General features: G+C 37.1%; 2 protein-coding genes across 2 annotated transcripts; both read right to left on the bottom strand.

Moving 5' to 3' along the window:
• Window positions 1-1,877: 1,877 nt before the first annotated feature.
• Window positions 1,878-3,436, bottom strand: LOC121431207 (sodium-dependent phosphate transport protein 2B-like). The gene is made up of 2 exons (XM_041628718.1): window positions 3,418-3,436; window positions 1,878-3,187 (listed from the first exon to the last, which is right to left on the bottom strand). The coding sequence occupies exons 1-2, from the start codon at window positions 3,434-3,436 to the stop codon at window positions 2,349-2,351; spliced, it is 858 nt and encodes a 285-aa protein (XP_041484652.1). The 3' UTR covers window positions 1,878-2,348.
• A 292-nt stretch (window positions 3,437-3,728) lies between these two features.
• Window positions 3,729-10,951, bottom strand: LOC121431206 (sodium-dependent phosphate transport protein 2B-like). The gene is made up of 5 exons (XM_041628716.1): window positions 10,591-10,951; window positions 7,706-7,978; window positions 6,394-6,476; window positions 5,612-5,842; window positions 3,729-3,897 (listed from the first exon to the last, which is right to left on the bottom strand). The coding sequence occupies exons 1-5, from the start codon at window positions 10,949-10,951 to the stop codon at window positions 3,790-3,792; spliced, it is 1,056 nt and encodes a 351-aa protein (XP_041484650.1). The 3' UTR covers window positions 3,729-3,789.
• Between the last annotated feature and the right edge of the window lie 13,566 nt (window positions 10,952-24,517).

Raw genomic sequence — 24,517 nt, 5'->3', positions numbered from 1 at the left:
TATAGTATTTTCACATCTTAGTACGATAGCAATGGGCACCAGGGTACGTCACTCTGTGCATACCTGGCACGACCTGCAGACCAAAATCCTTATGTGTTGGTCTGTATTTTGAGAAAAATCCTTAGACATGGGTACCTGATCGCGGCCAAATGACCCTTAGAAATGGGTAAGTGTTTCAAGCCCCGAGCCTTGCACTTCCTTCCAATCATAATTCAAGTACCCCTCGCCTCCATTCCGAGATAGTAACCATGGATCCTTTCAAATGGGAAAATATCGACGAACGTTATATATGTTTCACAATGTCTTAGAAATTGAGAACCATCATATGAGAGAAAAGTATCAAATAATGCAAAAAGGTAAAAACATTCACACAATATGTTTCAGGTGGCTGATTTGCCACGCACGACAGTGCGTTCAAATGTAAATATTACAATTTACGAAAAGTTGTTGCCTGCAACGTTTTTTGTTTGTTTTTTACACATATTTACCATCATGGAGCACTTTTACCCAATATTTTTTTTATAGAGTGAAGTTTTTTGTATGTTTTCTGTCTGTTTAGTCCTCTTTTATTCTGGCTCCTTGTGTTTTCTAAGTTAACTTAACATTCTAATATCAATTCGTATTATTAATTTATAATATACAATGAAGACTGGATTATGTTATATTGAAGGATGTAAGGATTTAACAACGAAATAACATTATTTGTAAACAATTCTTCGGCGTTACTCCTATGTGTTTAAGATAGTATGCTGGATCTGTAATGAAAATCATAAGTCAGAAAAAAATGGAACCAGCGGGATTCGAACCTGTCATCTACTGCTTGAAGGCAGCTACTTAACCACCAGGCTATTCCGGTTCACGGCCAAGTCACGATGAACTGGAATTCAAATACCCTCGATCCTCTTTTTTCTGACTCATTATGCAAATGCAGCCCGCCTTCGACAATAGATGGTAAGTAAGGAAGCTTTGATAGGAGAAATTGCAATTTTTAAACAAATCTTCGGCATTACTGCTTTGTGTTTAAGATCGTATCCCACTGGTTCCAATTTTTCTGACTTATGATTTTCATTACAGATCGCGCATACGATCCTAATAGGAGTAATGGCGAATATTTGTTAACAAATTATAATATCTCCTATCAAAGCTTCTTTATTTACGAAATAACATTATTCTGAAAATTTGAAGATAATATGAGAATGGTTAACGGAATGAAATGTCTTTTATTTAGTCTGGGTTTGATGTTGACAAAATATTTATTAATATTCGAACATAAAACACAATGTACATCGATGCCGCGATCACTATTACTTCATCGTTGTCAAATTGTGACTATGTAAAGTGTCAGTTGAGGGTCAGGCTCCATGCCAGTTGCTCCGGCTACACATAGCTCAGACGGAAAATCTGCACATTTAGCCAAACCAAAAACCTAATCTCCCAAAATAAAGAAACTCTAATCTCTATCTTTACTACAGGTTGCACGGGCCTAACCACAACAGGCAGGCCATAGATATTCATTCGAGCCAACCCCAATTTTTAAATATGATATTGCTGATTGACACAAATGAATGAATATGACCGACAATCTAACACTGATTCTTGGGAGAGTACCTACTGAACTTACTTTTTTCCAAATTGGAAAGATATATCACCACTATGGAACTATATTTTTACTGGCGGAAGAATTAGGGCCATTTTACTCTCTCAAGTGATGAATTTGGTCCCGTCAGGTGTAGTCTTCATAAATGCTGATTTATTTTTCAAATGAGCCAGTCGAGGTACCCTTTTCTGGTCAGATATGGAATGTCAGACATTTCTCCTATCCACTGGTTGTAAACATTCAACCCTCGAATTTACTCCTTATTTTTTATGAATTCTTTTTAAGTGCTACTTTAACACACGAGTCTATGGGAAATGAATTATATAGGCCTGTGAGCCCATTATCATGAACCAAAAACTCTATTATAATCCAAACTCTAACAATGCCTTCTGAGAAATTTAAGACCGGGGCAAATGCCGTCAGTGTCACCGAGGTTCAAACCACTTCCTATATTAAACATGATAAAGGGACTCAAATTCCCTACTAACTTGATTTTGAACGGTTCGGCGGCCCATGATCTTTCCTACCCGTTTCACTATATTTTCGAATTAATCTTCGAATGATTTTAGAAAGATTATAACTATCATACAGATATAAAACAAATACAAAACATATTTTCATTAGATTTCACTTAGACATCTAAAAAAAAGAACACACACACTTTTCGCGCAGAAAGGCCTAACATGCATGGTTGTATAAGTTGTCAGTGGTAATAAACTCCTTTCATACAGTACCGTTGGTTCTGTCCGATTCAAGCGCTAGCATGAAATTCCCTTGAAGGGTTTGTTTCGTTTAAGCAAACACAAACACACATGTTGTCAAATGGCTTTAATGAATGCATCCAAGCTGGTAGACATTCCCAAGTTTTAAGTTTGGTAGGCAAAAGTTGGGGTGCTTTATGCTGCGCGATGTTAATTAAAATGACAGCAGCTACCAATACCAGAAGTGGCAACCCGATTCCAAAGAGGTAGGGGTCTCCTGCGACACTCATTCCAAAGACTGCACCTGGTAATATGAGAAACATAACCGCTACGTAAAGAACAGCGAACCATCGATGTTTAGATGTCTTGTTCCCAAGACTGTTGGCTAACGTAACTGGAACTCTCCTCAACAACGGTAGTGGGTACCATATTAATATTCCTGTTACATTGAAGAAGAAGTGGCACAACGCAATGTGTAAAGTATCTTCCAGTTCACCGCCGTTGCTCGCCAACGCAGAAATGATTCCCGTAATGGTCGTCCCTATATTTGACCCCAAGGTCAATGGGTACACCCGGTCTATGGATAGCACATCCATCCCGACCAGTGGGGTAAGAAGTGAGGTGAAGATTGAACTGCTCTGCAGGAAAAAAGTACAAACCGTACCGATCAGGATAGCGATGTACCCTGAGAGAAAGCCCATGTAATTTGGGAAGTCTGCGTTGACGAACCTCCTCAGCAAACGGGTGATACTGCTCTCGAGGAAAGAGTTCAAGAGTTTCACCATCAGTATCAAGGTGCAGGCCACCCCGAAGAGGGATATTGAAAGGACTATAAAGCCGACTTGAATATCTGACAGCGTTGTGTGGGCAAAGAAATGGTTGAATGTACCTGGTCGAAGGACAAGAATAAACAAAGACGTTTGTTGAAACGAGTAATAAACTAGAAAATCAGTACCACAAGTACTAAACTAGAAAATCAAAGCCAAGGTAAAATTGTTTAAATCGATTGTATTAACACAACGCTTTGCAATCATCGTATATTTTTTGTTAGGATTGAACGCATCTTCTATACAATGTATAAATAATCGTGAAAATCAAATGTACGATTAATCACCAAACCTTTGTGTTTGGTACCCATTTTATGGTTGTAAAATAGGTCACACTACGGTGACACGACATTCATTTGCCCCTGTTACATTTGCTCCGTTCTTACTATCTCAGAGGGCGTAGGGTTACAAAAAGGATTGTAACAAAGTATTCATTCTGAAAAATGTAAAGATAAGGATTAGGGTTTAGTTAGTTTTGGAGGTTAGATTTTATGTGTCTATTCAAGTGCGGATATTCCACCGGAGCAATTGTAGCTGGAGTAAATGCCACGGAACCCACATGACGGCCTTTGTCGTTTTGATCCCTTTCGAGGCCAAGGCCAGCAAAATGTGGCCTCGACGCCGGCCTTGAGTACATTCCTCGTGAAAGAATCAATATTTTACTCTAAATGGACTTACACGAGTTTCTAGGGACATCTATACATTTCCGGATGATGCTTTGCCCGCCCGTTGTGTTCTCTCTTAACAAAAGATCAATGTCGTCCACATTAACCTGTATTCAAAGAATAATACAAAAAAACATAAGCTGTATGAATAGTCTTATCTCAAAGAATAAAATTTAAACTTCCTTATTTGCAGCGATAATACTTACATTATCAGGGGCCCGTTGCAGAAAGAGTTGCGTTTAAACGCAAGCCAAAGAATCAATTGCAAGTCCCAAATGCGCGCTGTTGATTGGTTGAAAATCAAATTGCGTATGATTTTTAGAGTTGCGTTTGATTGCAACTCTTTCTGCAACGGGCCCCATAAGTCTTTATGCGCTCAATTTCACTGGCTTTACCTAGCTGTTGTAACGCGCACTGCTGCATTTTAAGGAATTAAGTCCTGCCAAGTCCCTGTTTATCTTTGTATAAAGCACAATGTGGATCAATTTATTGCTGAAGGAATTTACAACTCGGAATGCAGTTCAGTTCTAGAGATTTGGATGGTGGATTTTTCAGCAACCTCTGTCTATGGGAAAAGTATCACACCATCGCTGCTGAAAAATCCATCCTCCTGAAATCTAGGACTGAGCTCACATCCACAATGTAAACAGATTTAAAAAGAAAATAAAATCCTCCCACACTTCATAACCTTCAACCTTTAAATTTCTAGTTCTAACTTTAAGTCTCCTAATTATTCCTGTATTGCCTTTCTGTATAATCCATCCTTACGACTGTATTATAAGATGTCTTTTGTTCTTTTTAATGAATTTGGAAATAAATACTGAATTGAATTGTGTTCTTGCCTCATTGAACTTCGGCATATTTAAATTCACACCTTATATCATGTTCTTAGTAATTTTCTGATGACTCACCTGTGGAAACAGCTAAAACGCCAAACAACTATAGAGCAAAATTAAACTACTCCAGTAATTAAGTACTCTACATCGGATCATAAACAGGTGAGCACCATCGACGATTGCAGTATCCAATAAACATTACACGCATTCATGATTTAAACGCCATGCAAATACTGCTAACACTGATACTGCCATGTTAAAAAGTTTTGACGGGCAGTGTAATCTGGTAACTACCAAGCCCTCTTGCGCCTCCCTTGCTGTATATGAGCTCTGTGGTAAATTTGTAAAACAATTCCCGTGCCGCACACTAGGGTCCGCACTCTTTGATCAAGCATGCGGGAGCACGCAGAACACACAATATGGCTGTTAGAGCTGTCCATGAATGGTGCGAGGTGTTCATAAAAACGCAAGTTACACGCAGGGTATCGTACCTCTATACGTGCTAATTACGTCCTGAACACGAATAACTCGCACGTGAGGCACTCTAGGCTCCCCTTAAGAGTTCTCAATTATTAAATGTCCCATTCTAATAACTAGTGTCCGGGTAGACCCAAACGAAGACGCCGACATGCGCATGTCTATGGTTGGATTTGATCACGACGGCAGATTATGACACACGGATGGTATTAATTTGCTCAGAGGTGGTTACTGCTGCGACGCCCGTGCTCCAAAAAAAGAAGAACCGCTCACGACAGATTGACATACGGCTGCGAGCTGCAATCGCCATCTGTCCATATCCAACAGGTGAAGCATGGACTAAAAGCAATGCGACCGAACGTACGTCCAAGTCCCACCAGGCCATAATATATGATAGCAGGACATATAGCAGTTGCGGCTTGGACAATTTAAGCTCATTAGGTCTTCGGGCCTACTCCACACTCCAACATCAGCCTTCTCATGCTGATATAGAAAAACAAATGCTTACAGATCGAACTTGCACAATGACATCGGTGCATGGACTCGTGATGACTTTCAAGAACTCCACGGATGTATTCGTATCGCTGAAGTCAAATGTTTCGATGATGGCGCCGGTCATGACTTCCAGATAGCTCGTGGCCATCTCCACTGGGAGCAGAACGGCTACGGTAAGGCAATTGAAGATATCGTGGACTGCTGCACCACCGAATGCACGTCTAAATTCATCCTTGTCTCGCACCTATCAATAAATGAAAGAAGGATATTCGGGGTTCACTCAAACATAAACCTTTCACACTGCAATCTCGGAGGAGTACTCCTCTACCTCAGCGAAAGGGCACACGTGCACCCATTGCATCCCCCTCCCCCCGCCAACGCATAGAATCACCAGGTTTAAACGTGCAAAAATATGTCAAAGATGTTTTAATAATAATAATATAATAATATAGGATATTTATATTGCGCACATACCAACCTTGTTAGGTGCTCAAGGCGCTCCTATATTACCCGGCTAAGCTAGGCGTTCATAGCGCACACAGCTTCTTAAGGAATTACTTCCTACCGGTACCCATTTACCTCACCTGGGTTGAGTGCAGCACATTGTGGATCAGTTCCTTGCTGAAGGAAATTACGCCATGGCTGGGATTCGAACCCACGACCCTCTGTTTCAAAGTCCGAAGACTAATCCACTGGGCCACAACGCTCCACAACGCTAATCAACCTCTTCAAAATGCCATTACTGCTCTCGGCTTCTTGAGACATGATCATGATGATTTGGTAGTGTATCCTCACCTGACTAAACGATACAAGAGTGTTCGTTACTGCTGATCCTATGTTTGTTCCCATGATAATTGGTATTGCATGTTTGACAGATACTGTGGAATAACAATAGGGATCATGTATGTAAAAAAGGGTTGAAGTTACCACAGGACAAGACAGTGTGAAAGAAATCGAACCGAGAAATAAAAAAGTAATAGCTGCTATCAAGATAAAAGACTGTCAATTTGAAATCGGTAATTCGGTAAGTAAATCATCTAGGATTTTTTTTTTCGTTAGGTTACTCGTAAATATATTTCCTGCTAGGGCAGTAATCAAAGTAAAAAGAAAATTGTGCTACTAGTAAAACTTTTCAAGGAGAAGAAAAAACAAATCACATTTTACACAGTATGCAAATTGGAGATAAAATGGAATATTAGTCCCTTTACACCACAATGGCATCAGCAATTTCAATTCTTCATAGGTATTGAAAGCACTTTTTTGTTACAAATTTTAAAAGTAATAACTTTCCCCTATTGTCCGATATTGTTCGAACTGTCACCTAATCCACATTTTATACTTTACTTTTCTCTCAAACAATTTCCCTTTCGTGTTTTCTGGGCGGATTTTCTTTTCACTAGCTTCTGAGAAACATAATGGGAAATGCTTGTTTGACAAAACAAATAACAGCTTTTCACCATGAAAATGAAGATTATCTGTATAATGATTTGTGTCTCTTATCAATAGATCCATGAATTCGAGCGCACACTATGCGATCAGATACGACGCAAATTTTCAATTACATGCAGTAGCGGACCGTGACCCGGCGGAGACAAAGCATGGGGGGGGGGGCACTGCATTGTTTGTGAACAATGCTGTGCCCCCCAATGCTTTGTCTCCTCCGGCGACAAGCCCTTTAGTCGGAGTAAAGTCCATATCGGCTTCAAGTCGCTGCCCATAATGACGTCATTACGATTTGGAATTGAATTTGCTTTTATTCCTACCGGGAGGCACGAAATAGAATGAATTTCGATTCCAGTATAGTCCTACCACTGTTTTGATTTCAGATCTCTAAGATTTTATTGGTTGGAAAGTTTATATCAAATGCTTTACAATTTCTTTGAAATTCTGGTCGCAACGAATCGCATAGTTTATTCATTACAACCGTATATTTATCAACTGCTACATTGTAATACAAAAGCAGGTTCCATTAATTTTGTTAATACAAATTACTTCTAATGATTACCATTTCGACAAGTGGTATCAGGATTTTAAATAATAAAATCAGGGTATAATTATTGAGGAGAAAAGTTAGATAATGAATGACTTAAGAGCCAATGGTACATACCCACATGTGCTGATACCATTGACACCACTACAGAGGTTGTAGTACTGGAACTCTGTACTAGGACCGTACTCAGAAGCCCAATCATGAGACCGCACAGTGGGTTCGTCAGGAGGTCGTTATTAGCTACCACCACCCCGATACCCTTACCACCAAGGAGGCTAAAGCCTAGAGACAGGATGTCCAGGCAACAGATAAAGATATAGAGGAATCCTAGAAGGAAGATCCACTTCAAAAAGGCGCGAAGGATGGCAATGAACTTGTAAGTAGGTTTATCTGAAGTAAAAACAAATGAAACGTTAGAGATATAGGCATATATACTCAACACCATGGCCCGGGGAAGCGGGGGTGCTAAGGTGTGAAGCACCTTACAATATTTCTATTGTACACCATAAATAGTACACACTGGGGTGCAAGAAAGGTGCAACTCTGATGATGCGCTGCTGCAAGTCATCCAGACATGCAGCAGGTGGGGTGCTACACACTTTTGACTTCAGGTACCCCGAGACGAAGACAGGCAGACACTTCGCGGGGCCATGGCAGCAATGTTCCATCGAGCCCAGAAGTGCATCGAGAGAAATGGACAACGTGTGGAAGATTGGAGGCAGGAAGCTTTGTCCAAGTTGTGGCCAGAATGACAATGAAAAGAAACATTTTCAGTGAACCTAATTTGTTGATTCACTGGTTCTTTTGTTTATTTTTCTTGATTAATTAACATAAATGTACGTATATTCTTTACGCTCAGTGTTTGTGTGAGTAATTTTGTGTCTGTTTCAGCAGGTAATTGACTTGGCGCAAATGGGTTTTTACACTTTTTCAAACAAAGGCTGTTGTGCATTCAACCATAACAATAACACTGAAAAAAGTGACAAAGGAATCTTTACTCTATCCATACATGCCAGGAATTCTATCTGCATCCCACATTTTCTTTTTAAAATTCTTAATTTAAACAGTGCAACATTTTTTTTTCTGACTCGCGCTATAGACAGATAGAGTGTGCGAAAACTCTCTTTTAGAGCGTTGTACGACCAAACAGTCGAAAACAGCCGTTATTATCTAACTTTATTCAAACCACCCATATGTAGCTGGTACAAAAAAAAAATCTGTTTTCGACTCGCCGTACGGCGGCTGCAGGGGAGATGTGACTGAGGTATCATACCTTGGTCACATTTGTTCTACGGCAGCCGTACGGCGAGTCGAATACAGCCGTTTTAACATTTGTACGAGCTACATATAGGTGGTATTAGTAAAACAAAATAAAACGGCTGTTTTCGACTCGCTGTACGGCCGCCGTAGAGCAAATGTGACCACGGTATTACTACCATTGACAGACCATAAGTTGGTTTAGAATTCGTTTCGTTGGTGTGACTGGCTACCATGATGGAATGGCATGTTCCATAGAAACCAATATTTACGAAACGAGACCGTGATAATGACCTTATTAATTTCTCTGTATCGCGCAAAAGTTATTCATTATTATGTCTATAGGATTTTGGTCAAAGAATACCATGATAACAATAAATTTTCCTCATTACTTCCTTGAATGAAAGTAAAAACAAAAAATAAATCAGGAAGGTATTATATAAAACTAAAACGGAAATGGAAATCCATAACATGTTGCTCGAACTAGAAAACTGAATTAGAACTCTGAAACAGAAATACTCCGAAAATTAATTGTTCCCCAATTGTTAGTGGGACCGACAGCCTCTGTGCAGCGCCAGATCGTCGTTGTTAAATCCCTTACTTCGTAATACACCAAACAGATTAACAGCTGCAACTCCCATCTTTAAACCTTTTTTTTGTCTGACGCGGCCGAGGTTATGTATTTATATAAATATATATATATTGTGATGAAGAGAACAATGGTAGGCGTAGCTTAAATCAAGGTTCACCAGAGCTATCTACTCTTTGGAAAAATTGGTGATGCCGATAAAATGTCTCTGCCGGGAATCGAACCCGGGCCCCCAGCTTTGAACGCCGGTACCTTAACCACTAGACCACAGAGACGGGTTAGTGGCTAGGGCAACCCCCATCCGGTTGACTGTGAGATAGACAGATTTTTGACACTGTTGTACCTGTATAATTTCACACATTTATATATTATATATATATATATATATATATATATATATATATATATATATATATAAATGTGTGAAGCTATACATGTACGGCAGCTTTGGCAACTCTTTTATTTAAATATTGTAAAGAAATGGATGAAGAGAACAATGGTAGACGTAGCTTAAATCAAGGTTCCCCAAAGCTATCTACCCTTTGGAAAAATTGGTTATGCCGAAAAAATGTCTCTGCCGGGAATCGAACCCGGGCCCCCAGCTTTGAACGCCGCGGCGCGCCGGTGCCTTAACCACTAGACCACAGAGACGGGCTAGTGGCTAGGCCGACCGAGATCCGATTGACCGTCAGAAAGACAGATTTTCGACACTATACCAATTACCTTTGTCGGGTGAAGGTGGGTTTTGAACAATGACAAGCCGTCATGCCTCAGCTGGATCAAAGCTATTGCTTCGATACAGTACACGTATGTGACAAAGTATACAAATGTGTGAAGCTATTAATGTACAACAGCTTTGGCAACTCTTTTATTTAAATATTTATTTATATATATATATATATATATATATATATATATATATATATAAAGTAAGTATACAGTCACACCAAAAAATCGACTTGACTTCACACCCAACAACGATGTTCTTGATTATGTATATATGAATTTTATTTGAATTAATATAATAAAGATTACTACAAAACAAATAAGATATGTCATTGGTTTTCACATTTTTAACACTTATCGGTCAAGGTTCTGATTCGCTAATGTGACTGTAACATAATTTTCCGAAGAGTTTTTATTATTTCCATCATACCTTTGTTGGTTGATTCCTCGGCGTCTGCCGTATCCGAGACCCTATGTTCGTCGACAATACTGATGTTTTCTCTGTCACCTTTATTATGTTCCTCATCACTCTCGTTGTCATCATCATCATCGTCATCCACCTCGAAGCCAGAGAGAATTACCCCAGACAATTCCAACCGGGCCTTCTGGAAGGTCTCGAGATCATCCAGAGCTATTGTCGAAAACTGTGAAAGTGATGTCCTCGGCTGCAAGTGGATCACATCCCCCTGGTAAACTGGATTCACGTTCCCAATTTCATCTCCCCCACCACCATGTCCACTGAAGATGGCAAATATCCCCTCTTCGGCTGAAGTTCGAGGGTGCGATTCCATTTTCACAAGAAGCTCTGGTTCAGCTTGCTCATGGAGTTTACTCTTAACCTTGATTTTTTTTTCAATTTGATGGCATTCACTGTACAAGATACTCGGACACGAGATCTCCATGTGATTCGACAGGCAATGGAGAAATTCTGCGAGACATATGTGCAGGAATTCAGTATTCTAACTGACTTTATAATTCTACAGTGAAAAATGAAACCATACATATATCTATATAAGCTCATAAACCTAGTCAGAAACCTTATAGGAAATATAATTCCAATGGATTTAGCTTTTGTTGCTCATGTAAATTTTGATGACAATTATAAAATATTGAATGCATACACTAACTGTTCTTAATATGAACCATTGGCGGCGGAAGCCAAAAATATTAGGGGGGGGGGTCTACCTGAATTTTTTGGATGGACAAAGGTAACTAATTTAACTGAACATAAACTTTAGAAGGGAACACAAACATTTTAGGGGAATACGTCTTACTTTAGGGGGGGCGGAAACAAAATTGTCAAGAAAAAATGATGTCAATCAAAATTTTAGGGGGAACACTAAAATTTCTTGAGAAGCAAAAAAAAATTAGGGGGGGGTGGGGGCGTCCCCTTCCTCAAATTTAGGAGGGAACAGGTCTCCTGCGCCCCCCTCCCCATTCCACCGCCTTTGATATGAACTAGCAATCACAGCCAAAATTCAGCGTATCCAATAAACATTTTCTACAAAATAGAACAATATTTTAAAAAAGGAAGAAAACACATCTACATTTTTCAGTAGCGCTCCCGAAACTCGGCATGATGGCAGAAATCAGTCGAAATATGAAAGTTTTTCAATATTATACTCAAAATAGAGCGACGTGTAAGATTAACCTAGACATACGAAAGAAACAAAGAACATAAACGAATGCTGATTGGCTGACGAAATTCATTAGACAGATATAGCACTGACAGCTGCTTGAGAAAATTTTCGAATCGCCAATGCATCGATTTCGTGTGTGTATTATGTTTGGCGCAACATTGGGATTGAAAGAAGGGGCAGTAGGGGCGACCCATTATGAATTCTCAAGAAATTAATTAAAGGGGGGAGGGAGAGAGAAGAAAGTAAGGCTTCAAATAACAGATTTGGGGGGTCGGTAAATGGGATAACCATTATGATATCATAAAAATATTCACGCGCTGACCCGGGTGTGTATGTGTAGGCATAGAGCTATGGTGTAGGTATGTAAGGTTGATTCGTGTGTGTATTAGGCTGTTGGTGTGTGCGTGCGTTTGGGAGGGCGGGTGCGTGTGTGAGGTGGTACGTGTCTTGCATTCAAGGCCGTGGTTCGATATCCGGCAAAGTAAAGAGAAACACCCTTATCGAACAAACGAAAGGGGTATTGGTGCGGCCGTTTGCATGTTTTCAAGTGTTTCTTGCAGTTTTGGTGTGATTGTGTGGATAGGTGGGTGTGGTGCGTTGCAGGATATCCGGATGTGACGGGTTCGATGCCTGCCTTTTTCCATTTGAATTAGTTACTGACCTTTCTCTTCCCATCTTTCATTCTCTCCTTTTTTCTTTCTTTCTTTCTTTCTTTCTTTCTCTTTCTTTCTTTCTTTCTTTCTTCTATGCCTGCCTTTCTTTATCTATCTTTCCATCTCTTCTTGGTCTCCCCTTTTTCGGACACACATACTCACACTCGCCTGTATTTCCTCTTTCCTTCCGTTCCCAAACCTCATTTTCTTCGTTTAACAGCCCTTTCACAAAGCTTTCCGATGTACACCCATTTTCCCATCCCTCAGTGCTACTTTTCTGCAAACGACTCTTTATTTTATTAAATGGCGCCATGTAAAGTCCATGTGACGCGTGTATGAAGACACGTGATAACCATTGTCAGCAAACCATCCACAACGCCTCACACAGTCATGTAGAACGACCGGTTCTCCCTGATAAAAATGCAGTAAAGCGTGCGAAAATTGAACATATGTCATGATAAAGAAGAGGTAGCGTTGGGCAATAATTCAATCAATTTAAGGGTCTGAAGATACGACAGAGTCAAACAAGGAGCCGACCCCGGGACAGGTTACTCAAAGAGTTATAATCATGATCTTTAACAATAGCTTAGCGATATCACCCTGAATCACAAGGAGAAAGGTGTATGAAGCTATGCTCTCTCTCTCTCTCTATATATATATATATATACCTATTTATGTATATATATATATATATATATATATATATACCTATTTATATATATATATATATATATATGACAGTTTATATGAGCCCGCGATCTACAATTCCTTTTGGAAGAGAATTATGAGTTTATCAATCGTGGAATGTACCTGGATAACATTTATTCATTGCTGGTTTATATCTAATTTCATTCGTTAGTATCTTTTTTGGTAATAAGAAGCGAATGATTTTGTTTTGATATTTGGCTTCAGTCAAGGGCTGCACTTGTTTTCTTTCTTCAACATTATAATCTAGGACCTTTCATTTTTTGTGATCGAGTCTGTAAGTAAGTAAGAATTAATTCGAAAATTTGGACTTGAGTCCAAAGTGATGTCAGAGTGATGTCAGAAAAAACGGTGTTTTTTTGCTCTTGGACTGATATGTAAGCGCAATGAAAGGCGCTATAAGATTTTTGTCGTCTTATCATTTATAGTAATATAAGATAAAAACGCTGTTTAGAAGTTTATACAGCGTTGTTTATATATTCCAACCAGAGGACCATTAATGTATTAAGACTACTCGATCAAAGCATGTACATATGCACACACACACACACACACACACACCTTCCTACCCATCCCACAACATCGCACAGGGAAGCACCCATCTTCTTCTCTGTCGTCCGCTGACAAAAGCAAGCAAGTCATTTTTTCCTCAAAAATTGCCCTTTTCTTAATTTGGGGTTATTTTCTGTATGAACTGCATAATTGGGGCCATATTGTCCCCTATTTCTGAAAAATAATGTTTCAAAAGCAAGTAACTTTACACATTTCCACACTAAACATCTACACATTTCCCTCTAAAGGGGTGGTCAAGGCTGAAAGTATTTATAGCTTAATAAATAGAGTTGAATTCACCGAGCAAAATGCCGAAAATTTCGTCAAAATCGGACAACAAATAGCAAAGTTATTGCATTTTAAAGTTTAGTAATAATTTGTAAAAACAGTCGTCATGAATATTCATTAGGTGGGCTGATGATGTCACGTCTCCACTTTTTCTTTTGTATTTTAGTATATGAAATTAGGTTTATTCAATTTTTTCCTCAAAGAACCAGAAAAATTGGATTGACAACTGATTTAGTGCATTAGATATTTATTGCTGCAACTTATTTCATTATAAGCAATAAGGGAGACATTTTATTCACACAAGTATGAAATAATGAAAAAACATATGATTTTATGTAATAACATAAGAAAACGGAAAGTGGAGATGTGACATCATCAGCTCGCCTAACGAATATTCATGACGAGTGTTTTCACAAAATATTGCTAAACTTTAAACTTCAATAACTTTATTATTTGTTATCCGCCGATTTTGATGAAATTTTCAGCGCTTTGCTCAGTGAGTTCTACTCTGTGTATATTAAGCTATAAATATTTTCAGCCTTGACCACCCTTTTAACTATGAAACATACTCCATAGAGTTTCTTTTCTCTATAGTTATTGGACGACACGGCTTCTCAACTTATTCTCCCCCTCTCTCCCTCTCTCCCCCTCTCCCTTCCTTTTCTCCCTCACACACACGCGACATACACGCCCACATCATAACAATCAGCAAACATATTTGCGGATGCAATTTTGTCAGAACCATTTCCATATAAATGAAAGCATGAGCTACTCAACTTCTTTTACGAAAGCAATCGGCAATGAAATGTTGGATAATGGATACGTTACTTTGGACATTACAAAAGTTGTCATTTGTGTTTTGCCAATTAAGATGAGCCCTGTGTTTTCCATCTGTACAGGGTAATTCTCATCTATTTAATTTGCTTTCAAAATTCCTTTACTTGTTTTTTCTGCATCATACTAAAAAAGTGCCCAAAACTTTGATTCTGTTCTCTTGTCATAAAAATCAGATCAGATCACCGTTGGACAACTTTGTGCGCGAGTTTCTTTAAGCACTCTCTTTTCACCTTATCCTTATCCATCGACATGCCTTCAGTTTTTTATTTACTGATACATAAATCAGACATTTTAGAAAATTCTCCCTCCTCTCTTACCATTCATTCTCGTTCCTCGTAAATCATCTTAGTATGAGGAAACATATTATGATGATTGATTGTCATACATCGTATGCAACATTCTTAAAACTGGAGCCCATCTGCACCATTCATTTGTGTCATTTTAATTTCACAACTATCACTATGCAAAGACCATGTCACTCGAACATGTGACAACAGAATTCCTTTTCCTTGTGAATGGGCGCGTGTGAAATGCGTTCGAACTGTACTCAGGTTGATTAAATTTTCATTCACGTCCAAGGAGCGATATGAGCAAATATAAACTGCCCGAGACCATGTCGTTGAAGAAAAGAAAACCCGAATGTTCAATCTGCTGATCAATATTCGTAGATGAAATGAGTGACTGACGAAATTCAAGTAAAAAAATAATAAATTTTAAAAGAAGCAAAAATCAATTTTTGTGATTTTCTCATATTAGATTTTTTTAGTCTGGTATTATTTTATTTCACTCTTGCAATTTTCCTTTTTGAGGGGAAGTTCCCTCTGATCAGAAATGCGTTTTATGAAATACCAGAAAGAATATCATAAAAACATTTCCGAAGGTTTGAGGAAAACCTATCAAAGATTATGAAAATTATTAGAATTTAAAGTTCTTGATTTCTGAGGTCAAATGCAAGCGGCTGCCCTATATCTTATGTTTTATATATAATGCACAAGCTTAAATTGTCAATGGTTTGTGATTACTTTTTTTTTGGGGGGGAGGGGAGGGGGTTACATTTCATTGATATTTTCCTGCAAATGTAGTGGTGGGGAATGAAACATCTTTGATGGATTTTCCTCAACACTTCAGCAACATGTTTGATTATCATTTCTCCTGTTTTAACAATAAACATTACGTCAGGGTAAAATTTCCCTTTGTTAAAGACAATTGTAGGCTGATGCAGTTACTTATATGCTAAACGAAATCCAAACAGAGACAGCATGTAACAAACCATCATAACAAATGAATAGAAGTATTTTTGAAGACCCAATCAATCAAAATCAAGGAAATTTGTCAAATCTGACAACTTGTCGGACAAATAATTATGTTGATGAAACACTCCCCAGCTCTGCCACCTGTGCAAGATATATAGACATGGAATGATGGGGATGGAGGTATAATAACCCCCAAAATGACTCCCCACAGATCATCCCTCCCACATTCCGGGCCCACACTATATGGGGTAAGTAACACACGGACAGCCTGGTGAATAACAAACAAGTCATTTAGGGGCCGAAGAAGCGGGGAGAGGGGTACAGGGGTACCTACTTTGTCTAAAGTTATGGAAAGGGTGATCTACACAAGATTATTAAATTTTTTGAATAAATATAATATAATTTCCGATATTGGATTTCGCCAAAAACATAGTACATCTCATGCCACTCTCTCATTTACTGACAAAATCACAAAAGCTATTGACAACTTTGAACATACAATAGGTGTTTTTCTGGACCTCTCCAAGGCCTTTGACACTATAAATCATGAGATACTGCTCTACAAACTTTAAAATTATGGAGTTCGTGGGAAGGCCTTGGAGTGGTTCAGAAACTACCTCGTAAATCGTAAACAATTCGTAAGCATAAATGAACAAAATTCTTCTCTACAAAATGTTAACTGGGGTGTTCCCCAAGGCAGCCTCCTGGGCCCTCTTTTATTTATAATCTATATAAATTACATTCAGAACTCCTCTGAAATTTTATCTTATGTCCTTTTTGCAGATGATTCAAATGTACTCTACTCTCATCCTAACCCCGATATTTTAATTAATGTACTGAACACTGAACTGGATAAATTGGTGCAATGGATTAGGGATAATAAATTGTCAGTTAATGTTCAAAAAATGAAATGCATGCTTTTTAGCAATTCTTTAGAACAATTACCATTTAATATCAAATTAGACAATGTAGAAATTGAAGTTGTTACTACAACAAAATTTTTAGGCCTCATAATAGACAACAAATTATCTTGGAAATCGCACATTGACTCTATATGTCGTACAATTTCACGCAATATTGGTGTTATCAACAAAGTTAAATTTTTTCTTCCAACTTCCTCCGTAAAGATGCTTTATTCAACATTAATTTTACGATATCTTTATTTATTTATTTATTTTTTTTTTTATTGTAACATATTAAATCAGGATAAAGATAAAACATGATCAGCCGAGGCTATTTTACATCATGGTCCTGACAACACACACAAAATATATATAATGCATAAAAATTATTTATAAAAAGTAGTAAACTACAATGGCTCACAATATAAAAAGATTTATAAGTGGTATGACCTAGACGAAGAACAGGATAAAAGAAAGAAGAGAGACGAGAGAGGAAGGTAAGAGAAAGAGAGGGGTGGAGGTGGGAGAAGGAAATAAAAGAAGGTCGGTCAATTAGAAAACAATACATATCATTTCATTGAACAGCTTTAAAATATTGACATTTATACATACGTTTAAAAACTTCAAGAGAATTTGCATTTTGAATATTAGATGGGAGGCTATTCCAAACCAAGCCACCAGCATATTTAAAACAACTCTTAAAACATTCGAGAGTAGGCTTTGGTAAAACGACGTTCAACGTATTGGCAAGTCCAGTATTAACAGAATGTCTTTCAAAAACCATTTCCACTTCATTGCACATTCGAACTGGGGCCTTTCCATGGATACAGTTATACATTATACAAGCTAAAAAGTAATCACGTCTGATATCAAGAGTTTGCCATTTAAGAGAATTAATTATATCAAGGCCATTTACATTATAATCAAAATTGCCTGTTACTATGCGTGCAGCCCTTTTCTGTAATCGTAAAAGTGTATTTCTATTATATAAAGAACAGTTCCCCCATACGGAACAAGAATAATCAAAGGTTGGTTGTATGGTGCATTTATATATTTTATTCAAAACATCCTTGCTTAAAAATTTACTAATTTTCATTAGTGTGAATATTTTGTAACTTAAAGATTTAATTAAATATTTTATATGAGCATCCCAGCATAGTTTACAATCTAACATGATGCCTAGGTATCTTATGCTTTGTACTTGTTCAATGATAACATTATTAATATAAGATCATTATTATTATTATTATTCCTTAAGTTATTGGCCAAAATCACATTGCTTTTCTTCGCATTAATCCTTAATCTGTTATTATTATACCATTCATTAATAGAATTTAAATCTTCTTGAAGCTTGGATGTTATAACATTAATATCTTTATCGGACACATATATTACCACATCATCAGCGTAAATATTACATGTACAATTCTTTAAACAATCTGTAATGTCATTTATAAAGATTAGAAAAAGGGAAGGACCTAAAATACTACCTTGAGGAATTCCTATAGATATATGTTTTGTTTTAGATTGGTTACCTTGAGAAAAAACTGCTTGTTTTCTGTCTGAGAGAAAACTTTGAAACCAAAGGAGTTCAGTGTTAGAAATGCCATAATTATTCAGTTTAAAAAGTAATAATTCATGGTCAATACAATCAAAACATTTAGAAATATCAAGGAAACATGCACCAATTTTTTCTTTTTCATTAAAAGATTCGTACCAGTCATCAATAATTCTATGTAAGCAAGTATTAGTTGAGTGATTTGGCAAGAAGGCATATTGGTCAATATTAATGAGATCTTTGGTCTGTAAATAAGACAAAAATTGGGATTGAACTTCCTTTTCCACTAATTTACAACAGAAATTGGCCTATAATTAGAAATATCGTTGGTGTCACCTTTACCCTTATAAACCGGTGTAGTTCTAGAGATTTTCCAATCATCAGGTAATGCTCCAAGCGTCAGACTTGCGTTAAACAAATTATTTAAAGATTCATAAATGAAAGGAGCTGAAATACGAAGTAATTTAGTATCAAAGTCTAAAATATCAAGACTACTCTGATCAGACAAAAGAGAAAGATTTTTATACGTGCTATCAGGAGTAATTGGTTTGAAGGTAAGAGTGGATACTGCTAGGATGATTCCATGATAAAGTGTGATGGTTAAAAGTTTCCGAAATTTGTTTCCCAACGTTCACGAAAAAATCATTAAATTTATCACTATCCAAATTTGATGGTACGATAGAATTTTTTTTATTTCTACCTGTAATTTTGTTTAATTCTTTCCATAATTTTCTCCTATCGTTACTATATCTACTAGACAGTGAATCAAAATATTTTTTCTTACTTTTACGTATTTCCTTAGTAACTGAATTTCGAATACAGCGATATTCTGTAAGTAAATATGGAAGTTTTAAGGTATCATATTTTTTCTTTAAAAAATCCCGTCTATAAATGAGTTTAATTATATCAGAATTCATCCATGGACAGTGTCTATCCTTAACCCGGCATTTTTTGATAGGAGCATGTTTATTACAACAATACAAAAAAGCACTTTTCCATTAATACCACTTGTTCTTAATAGAGGAACTATCCGTAACACTGTCATTACATGTTAATATACGGGATTGCTTCAAATCATTAATAAAATCGTCTTCTATAAAATTCTTATAATCTCTAAAACGTACAGTATTGTGTAAACATTTTGAGTTTATTTTAAGATTAAGACATGTGTACATGAAAAAATGGTCACTTAATGTAATTTGAGCAACATCAGTTAAAATATGCTTTTCGGGAACAGAAGAGGGAATATGATCTAGACACTTGGATGAAGTGCCAGTCACCCTAGTTGGTTTATGGATTAATTGTGTAAGCGAAATAAGATTTTCAATCATTTTGACAGGATTATCAGTTTCATTATCTCCTAAAGTGTAATCATAATTAAGATCACCCAGTATAATAACATCCTTATCTTCAGAAGTAACCTTCTCAAAAACATCAAGCATTCTGTCAAAATAAAACGTGTCAGAGTTTGGTGGTCTGTATAAACATCCCACTACAACATTAGTTGACTTTAATAACAATTCGATCCAAGAAGCCTCAATAACATTGTCTATGAAATCACGTCTAATAGAATAATGTATGGAATGGTGTACATATATACAGACACCACCACCTCTTGTACCTCTTGTATCTCTATCCTTTCTTATCAAATGATAGTTAGAGATGTTAATCTGGCCATCATTAATCATATCATTCAACCACGTTTCAGTGAGACATAGAATATCAAGATTGATCCTTGAAACTAAAAAACGAATTTCATCAATTTTTCCTAACAGGCTGCGAACATTTTATAGATGGCCTATTTTGAGGCCTTTAAGAGTGGATAGCTTATCAGCACATTTGTCATACTCATTTCGCACCAAAGGTTGGTCATTTCGTTTTTCAGTATTATTAGGTTGAAAGGCACGCTCTTCCTGGCCTGCTCCCTAATGATATTGACACATTTTTTCTTTATGTCCATACTGAGAGCATCGTCGGGATTGGAGTTGGAAACCTATGTTCGCGATGGTTGGGTTCGCCACAGTATGTGCAGCTAGCCGTTGCGTAATTATACTGAGTGGGCGTGGCAGCAACTACATAATATCTAAATTATGGAGCAGCAAGTGTTTGGGGAAACACACACTCAACCTACCTAGATAGAATATTGCTTTTACAAAAGAAGGCATTGCGTGTTACTTTCTACTTGTCCTGGAGATCTCACACAGATGAGTTGTTTTTAAACAATAACATTCTAAAAATACAAACACTGTACCAATATAATTTAGGTCAATTCATGTATCAGTTAAACAATAATATGTTACCACCCATATTTAAATCTTCATTTAACAAAAACAAAACCCTTCACAAATATCCCACACGTCAATCCGATGAATTTCATTTACCACTACCCCGGACCATCCTTGCAAAATCAATTTTTACTTTTGAAGGCCCTAGACTCTGGGGAACTATTAATAGTAACATCAAAGAATCTCCAAGTCTTAATTCTTTCAAATATAAGTTCAAAAAATTTCTTCAAGATAACCATTGAATTTAACTCTTCATCACTCAAACTCTTGTATTTTTGAATCAACATGTTTATCATGTATCACACACTTTTACATCTCTTTCGTTTCCCTGTTGATCGGCGAGGTCCGTCTGTGAGTGCTGGGGCTGGATTCTGGAGACCTTTAATCTCTCTTTTTCTTATTTCCTTTTCTATTTTTATTTCCCATTTTTCCTTTTAATTCAACTGGTTATGCTCAAGTTGTTATTTTATATTTTATATGCTAAACAACTGCAAGAATATTTATTAGGAGGCTGCACTCTACAAGCTCCGCTTTTTTTAGCAGCCTCCTCCATTTCCAACCTGATTTGTAATAATCTTGAATATAATTCTGTCCAGGAATATTTGAAATATGTTTTGTTATTTATATATGTCAACATGTACAGAAGAAACTGTAATTGTTGAAAATGGAAATAAACGAATGAAATGAAATGTTTGGGGATTAATTCTGAATAATTCAGTCCCACCTTTTCCAGTATTTGTGTGCGAAAACGCAAAAGTGACCATCTGATTGCCATTTTGTGCACCATGGTCAACCATCTCCCCCTTCCCAATTTTTAAAAACCGTTCCATGCCCCCCCCCCCTGTGGTGGATATTTTGTATATGCCGTCATGGTAGGCCTAAATATCACCCTCCCTCTGATAATTTCATTGGCATTGTCATTGTTATCGACACGATGAATTGTTTGCAATCGCAGCGGGGACCGATTCTAAAACACAGAAAATCCATTGTCAAAAGCCCCTCATGCAAAAGAAGTCTTGGTGAATCAAAACAGGGGACCGTTTCATAAAGCTGTTCGTAAGTTAAGAGCGACTATGAGAATGACTGCTGATCCCTTCTTGTGGAATAGGGTACATTCGTTGGCGATGGTTAAGCGCGTAAGAAAGGTTCACCAGTCGTTCTTAAAGTCGCTCTTAACTTACGAACAGCTTTATGAAACACCTACCTGCACTTCCGTCCCGGACAGTGGACGAACGACTTTACATTTGCATGTCTTCGTCAACTAAGAATTTTACGACAGCCAACTGCCCAAGTTCACGTATTTTCGACAAAGACCTCTCATCTATTCATTCTGATTTGACGGGCATTTTAAATAGATACCATACCATAGACACCATCAGGCAATCAGAAGGAGCATACATTGTAAATCAGGTTTCCCCAAAAAGATATTCACAACAAGCATCTCCCTTGCCCCACCCCATCCCTATACCCCAGTCCCTTAATGCACTTGCGCGTTTCATATGACAGTAGGTAATTGGCTATTTTCCAGGGCCGTCACGTTTTCAAGCTTTGTTTTTTGTGACGACCCTTGCAACCAACCCATTAATTGTGTAACAGAAAATCCCACTTAATATTGTTCATTTATGTATGATATATTTGATGATTTCTATACATGTACAAAACTATTGTTCATTATCTTGATGTCAAATTTCAGATATGTATTTTCTTGTCAAGAATTTTGTCATGAAAAGTGTTGCAAAAACCAATAAATGAAATGAAATATGTAAAATATGATTACTCATATCCTAACACGTAAAACACTAAACTGGGTATCTTTAATATACACGCTGAAAAATAAAGAAAGAAAAAATAAAACCTTCACATCTTGCCCATGAAATATTGAAAACTTTTCTAGGTTTCAAGTATTCAAATTATAATGGCAGGGCGTGTTCTAGAGAGAGCTTTCATTTTCTTGATGAACTTCTGACAAGAATCAAAATCTAATTAACATCATTGTAAAGAAATGTTCAAGCAGTATATGCACATTAACACAGATGATAATTTTTCCTTTGCAATTCCGCCATTACATGAGCATATTTTGCGATGTGTCGTTTGAACACGAATTCCTCTAGGTAACAAATCAAATGCCTAAATATAGGCATAAATGTGCCACCAAAATTTTGACATTCATGTCTCATCTTTTATTCTCTGTATGTTATCATTAAGTTTTATATTTTCTTTATTGCCAATATACAGGGTTTATTTTTTCTATGCAATTTATGTTTTTTTCATTTAACTTCTTCTCAATTGCTTAATATTTTTCAACTTATAATTCTATCAGTCGTACTCTAAAGTGATATTTAGTGATATCCAACAAACCTCTTCACTTTGTCGGATTGGCATCTTTTCGTCTTTTCATTTTGACACTTTTTCTGCTTTAAAACTCTTCTCTGTTTTCATATGTAATTTTATTTTCTACTGCCATTTTTTTTCTTCTTCTTTTCCATTCTCCCTTTCCTTCTTCTTCTCCTTCTTCTTCTTCTCCTTCTCCTCCTCCTTCTTCTTCTTCTGCTTCTTCTTCTCCTTCTCCCCTTCCTTCTTCTTCTTCTTCTCCTTCTTCTTCTTCTTCTTCCTTTTCTCCACCTCCTCCCCCTTCTTCTTCTTCTTCTTCCTCTCCTTCCCCCATAATCTTTGTATTCCCACCTCATTTCCTCATTCCACCTCCAGCCTTCATAAGACAGATTTATGTGGCGCAATGAGCCAAATATTTCACGGGCCATATCTGGCCCGTGAAGCAAAAATCTAAAAAGATGCGAGCAATCAATTTATTTTGTTTTCTAAAAAAAAAATTAAAATGAAAATAAAAAAATGAAATCGGATTTTCGGATAGATTTTGAAATAATAATGTTTCCTTTTCCTTTATTCCTGTTTCTTTTGCTTGGTCGTGAAACGTAGAGGGGAAGGGGGATACCCCCGTATGAGTACACTGTTAGAAAATGTATCCTTAAAATAAAAGAAGTTCGTTCTTGCTGTCAGCAGCAGAGACTCGAGAACACTTGTAATCTTACCAGATTGCGTAATCTTACATTATATCAAAGGAAATTGGTGTATGGCACCTTACAAATCTCCTTTTCCCCTTTTCAAACAGACCTGTTCTGTTAAGTTATATATCAATATTTATTAGATAAATTGTTGCTTTTGCCAAAGAAAGCACTTCGTATTATTCATAGTACACGTTTCCGTTCTCATACGGACCAACTTTTTCTAGAAAGTAAACTGTTGAAAGTCAAAGACCTGTATTTACTACAGTCAGGGCACTTCATGTATTGTTATAATAATAATGCACTTCCCCATATTTTTGATGCCATGTTCTCTAAAAATCAATTTTATCATAACTACCCCACGAGACACTCTGACGAACTTCACATTCCACTTTACAGAACTTTACTGGCCAAAAATACATTTTTATTGAACGGTCCTAAATTCTGGAACTCACTAGCTAATAATGTTAAAGCATGGACCGGGTCCATGGTTAAAGACAGTGTATCCTTAAATTCATTCAAACGTAAACTCAAACTTATCTTGCTTAATTCCTATAATTCTTCGCAACGGAACTAACACTTAATTATCTTGATTATTTTCCGTTTTATTGTTTTATCTTTTTTCATCTGATATTGTCCAGTTATATCATCTTTTGTTATTTCA

This window comes from Lytechinus variegatus, chromosome 17 (assembly GCF_018143015.1).
Source record: "Lytechinus variegatus isolate NC3 chromosome 17, Lvar_3.0, whole genome shotgun sequence".
NCBI classification, from domain to species: domain Eukaryota; kingdom Metazoa; phylum Echinodermata; class Echinoidea; order Temnopleuroida; family Toxopneustidae; genus Lytechinus; species Lytechinus variegatus.
The sequence above is the reverse complement of the archived record's forward strand: the minus strand, read 5'-3'. Positions and strand labels throughout refer to the sequence as shown.

Bases quoted from the DNA above. Each gene is read 5' to 3' on its own strand.
- LOC121431206 (XM_041628716.1), bottom strand. From the start codon at position 10,951: ATGGAATCGCACCCTCGAACTTCAGCCGAAGAGGGGATATTTGCCATC. The intron at 7,979-10,590 runs GTATGATGGAAA...TTTTTACTTCAG, and splicing joins CGAGGAATCAACCAACAAAG to ATAAACCTACTTACAAGTTC. The intron at 3,898-5,611 runs GTAAGCATTTGT...CTTTGAATACAG, and splicing joins TCATTGTGCAAGTTCGATCT to GTTAATGTGGACGACATTGA.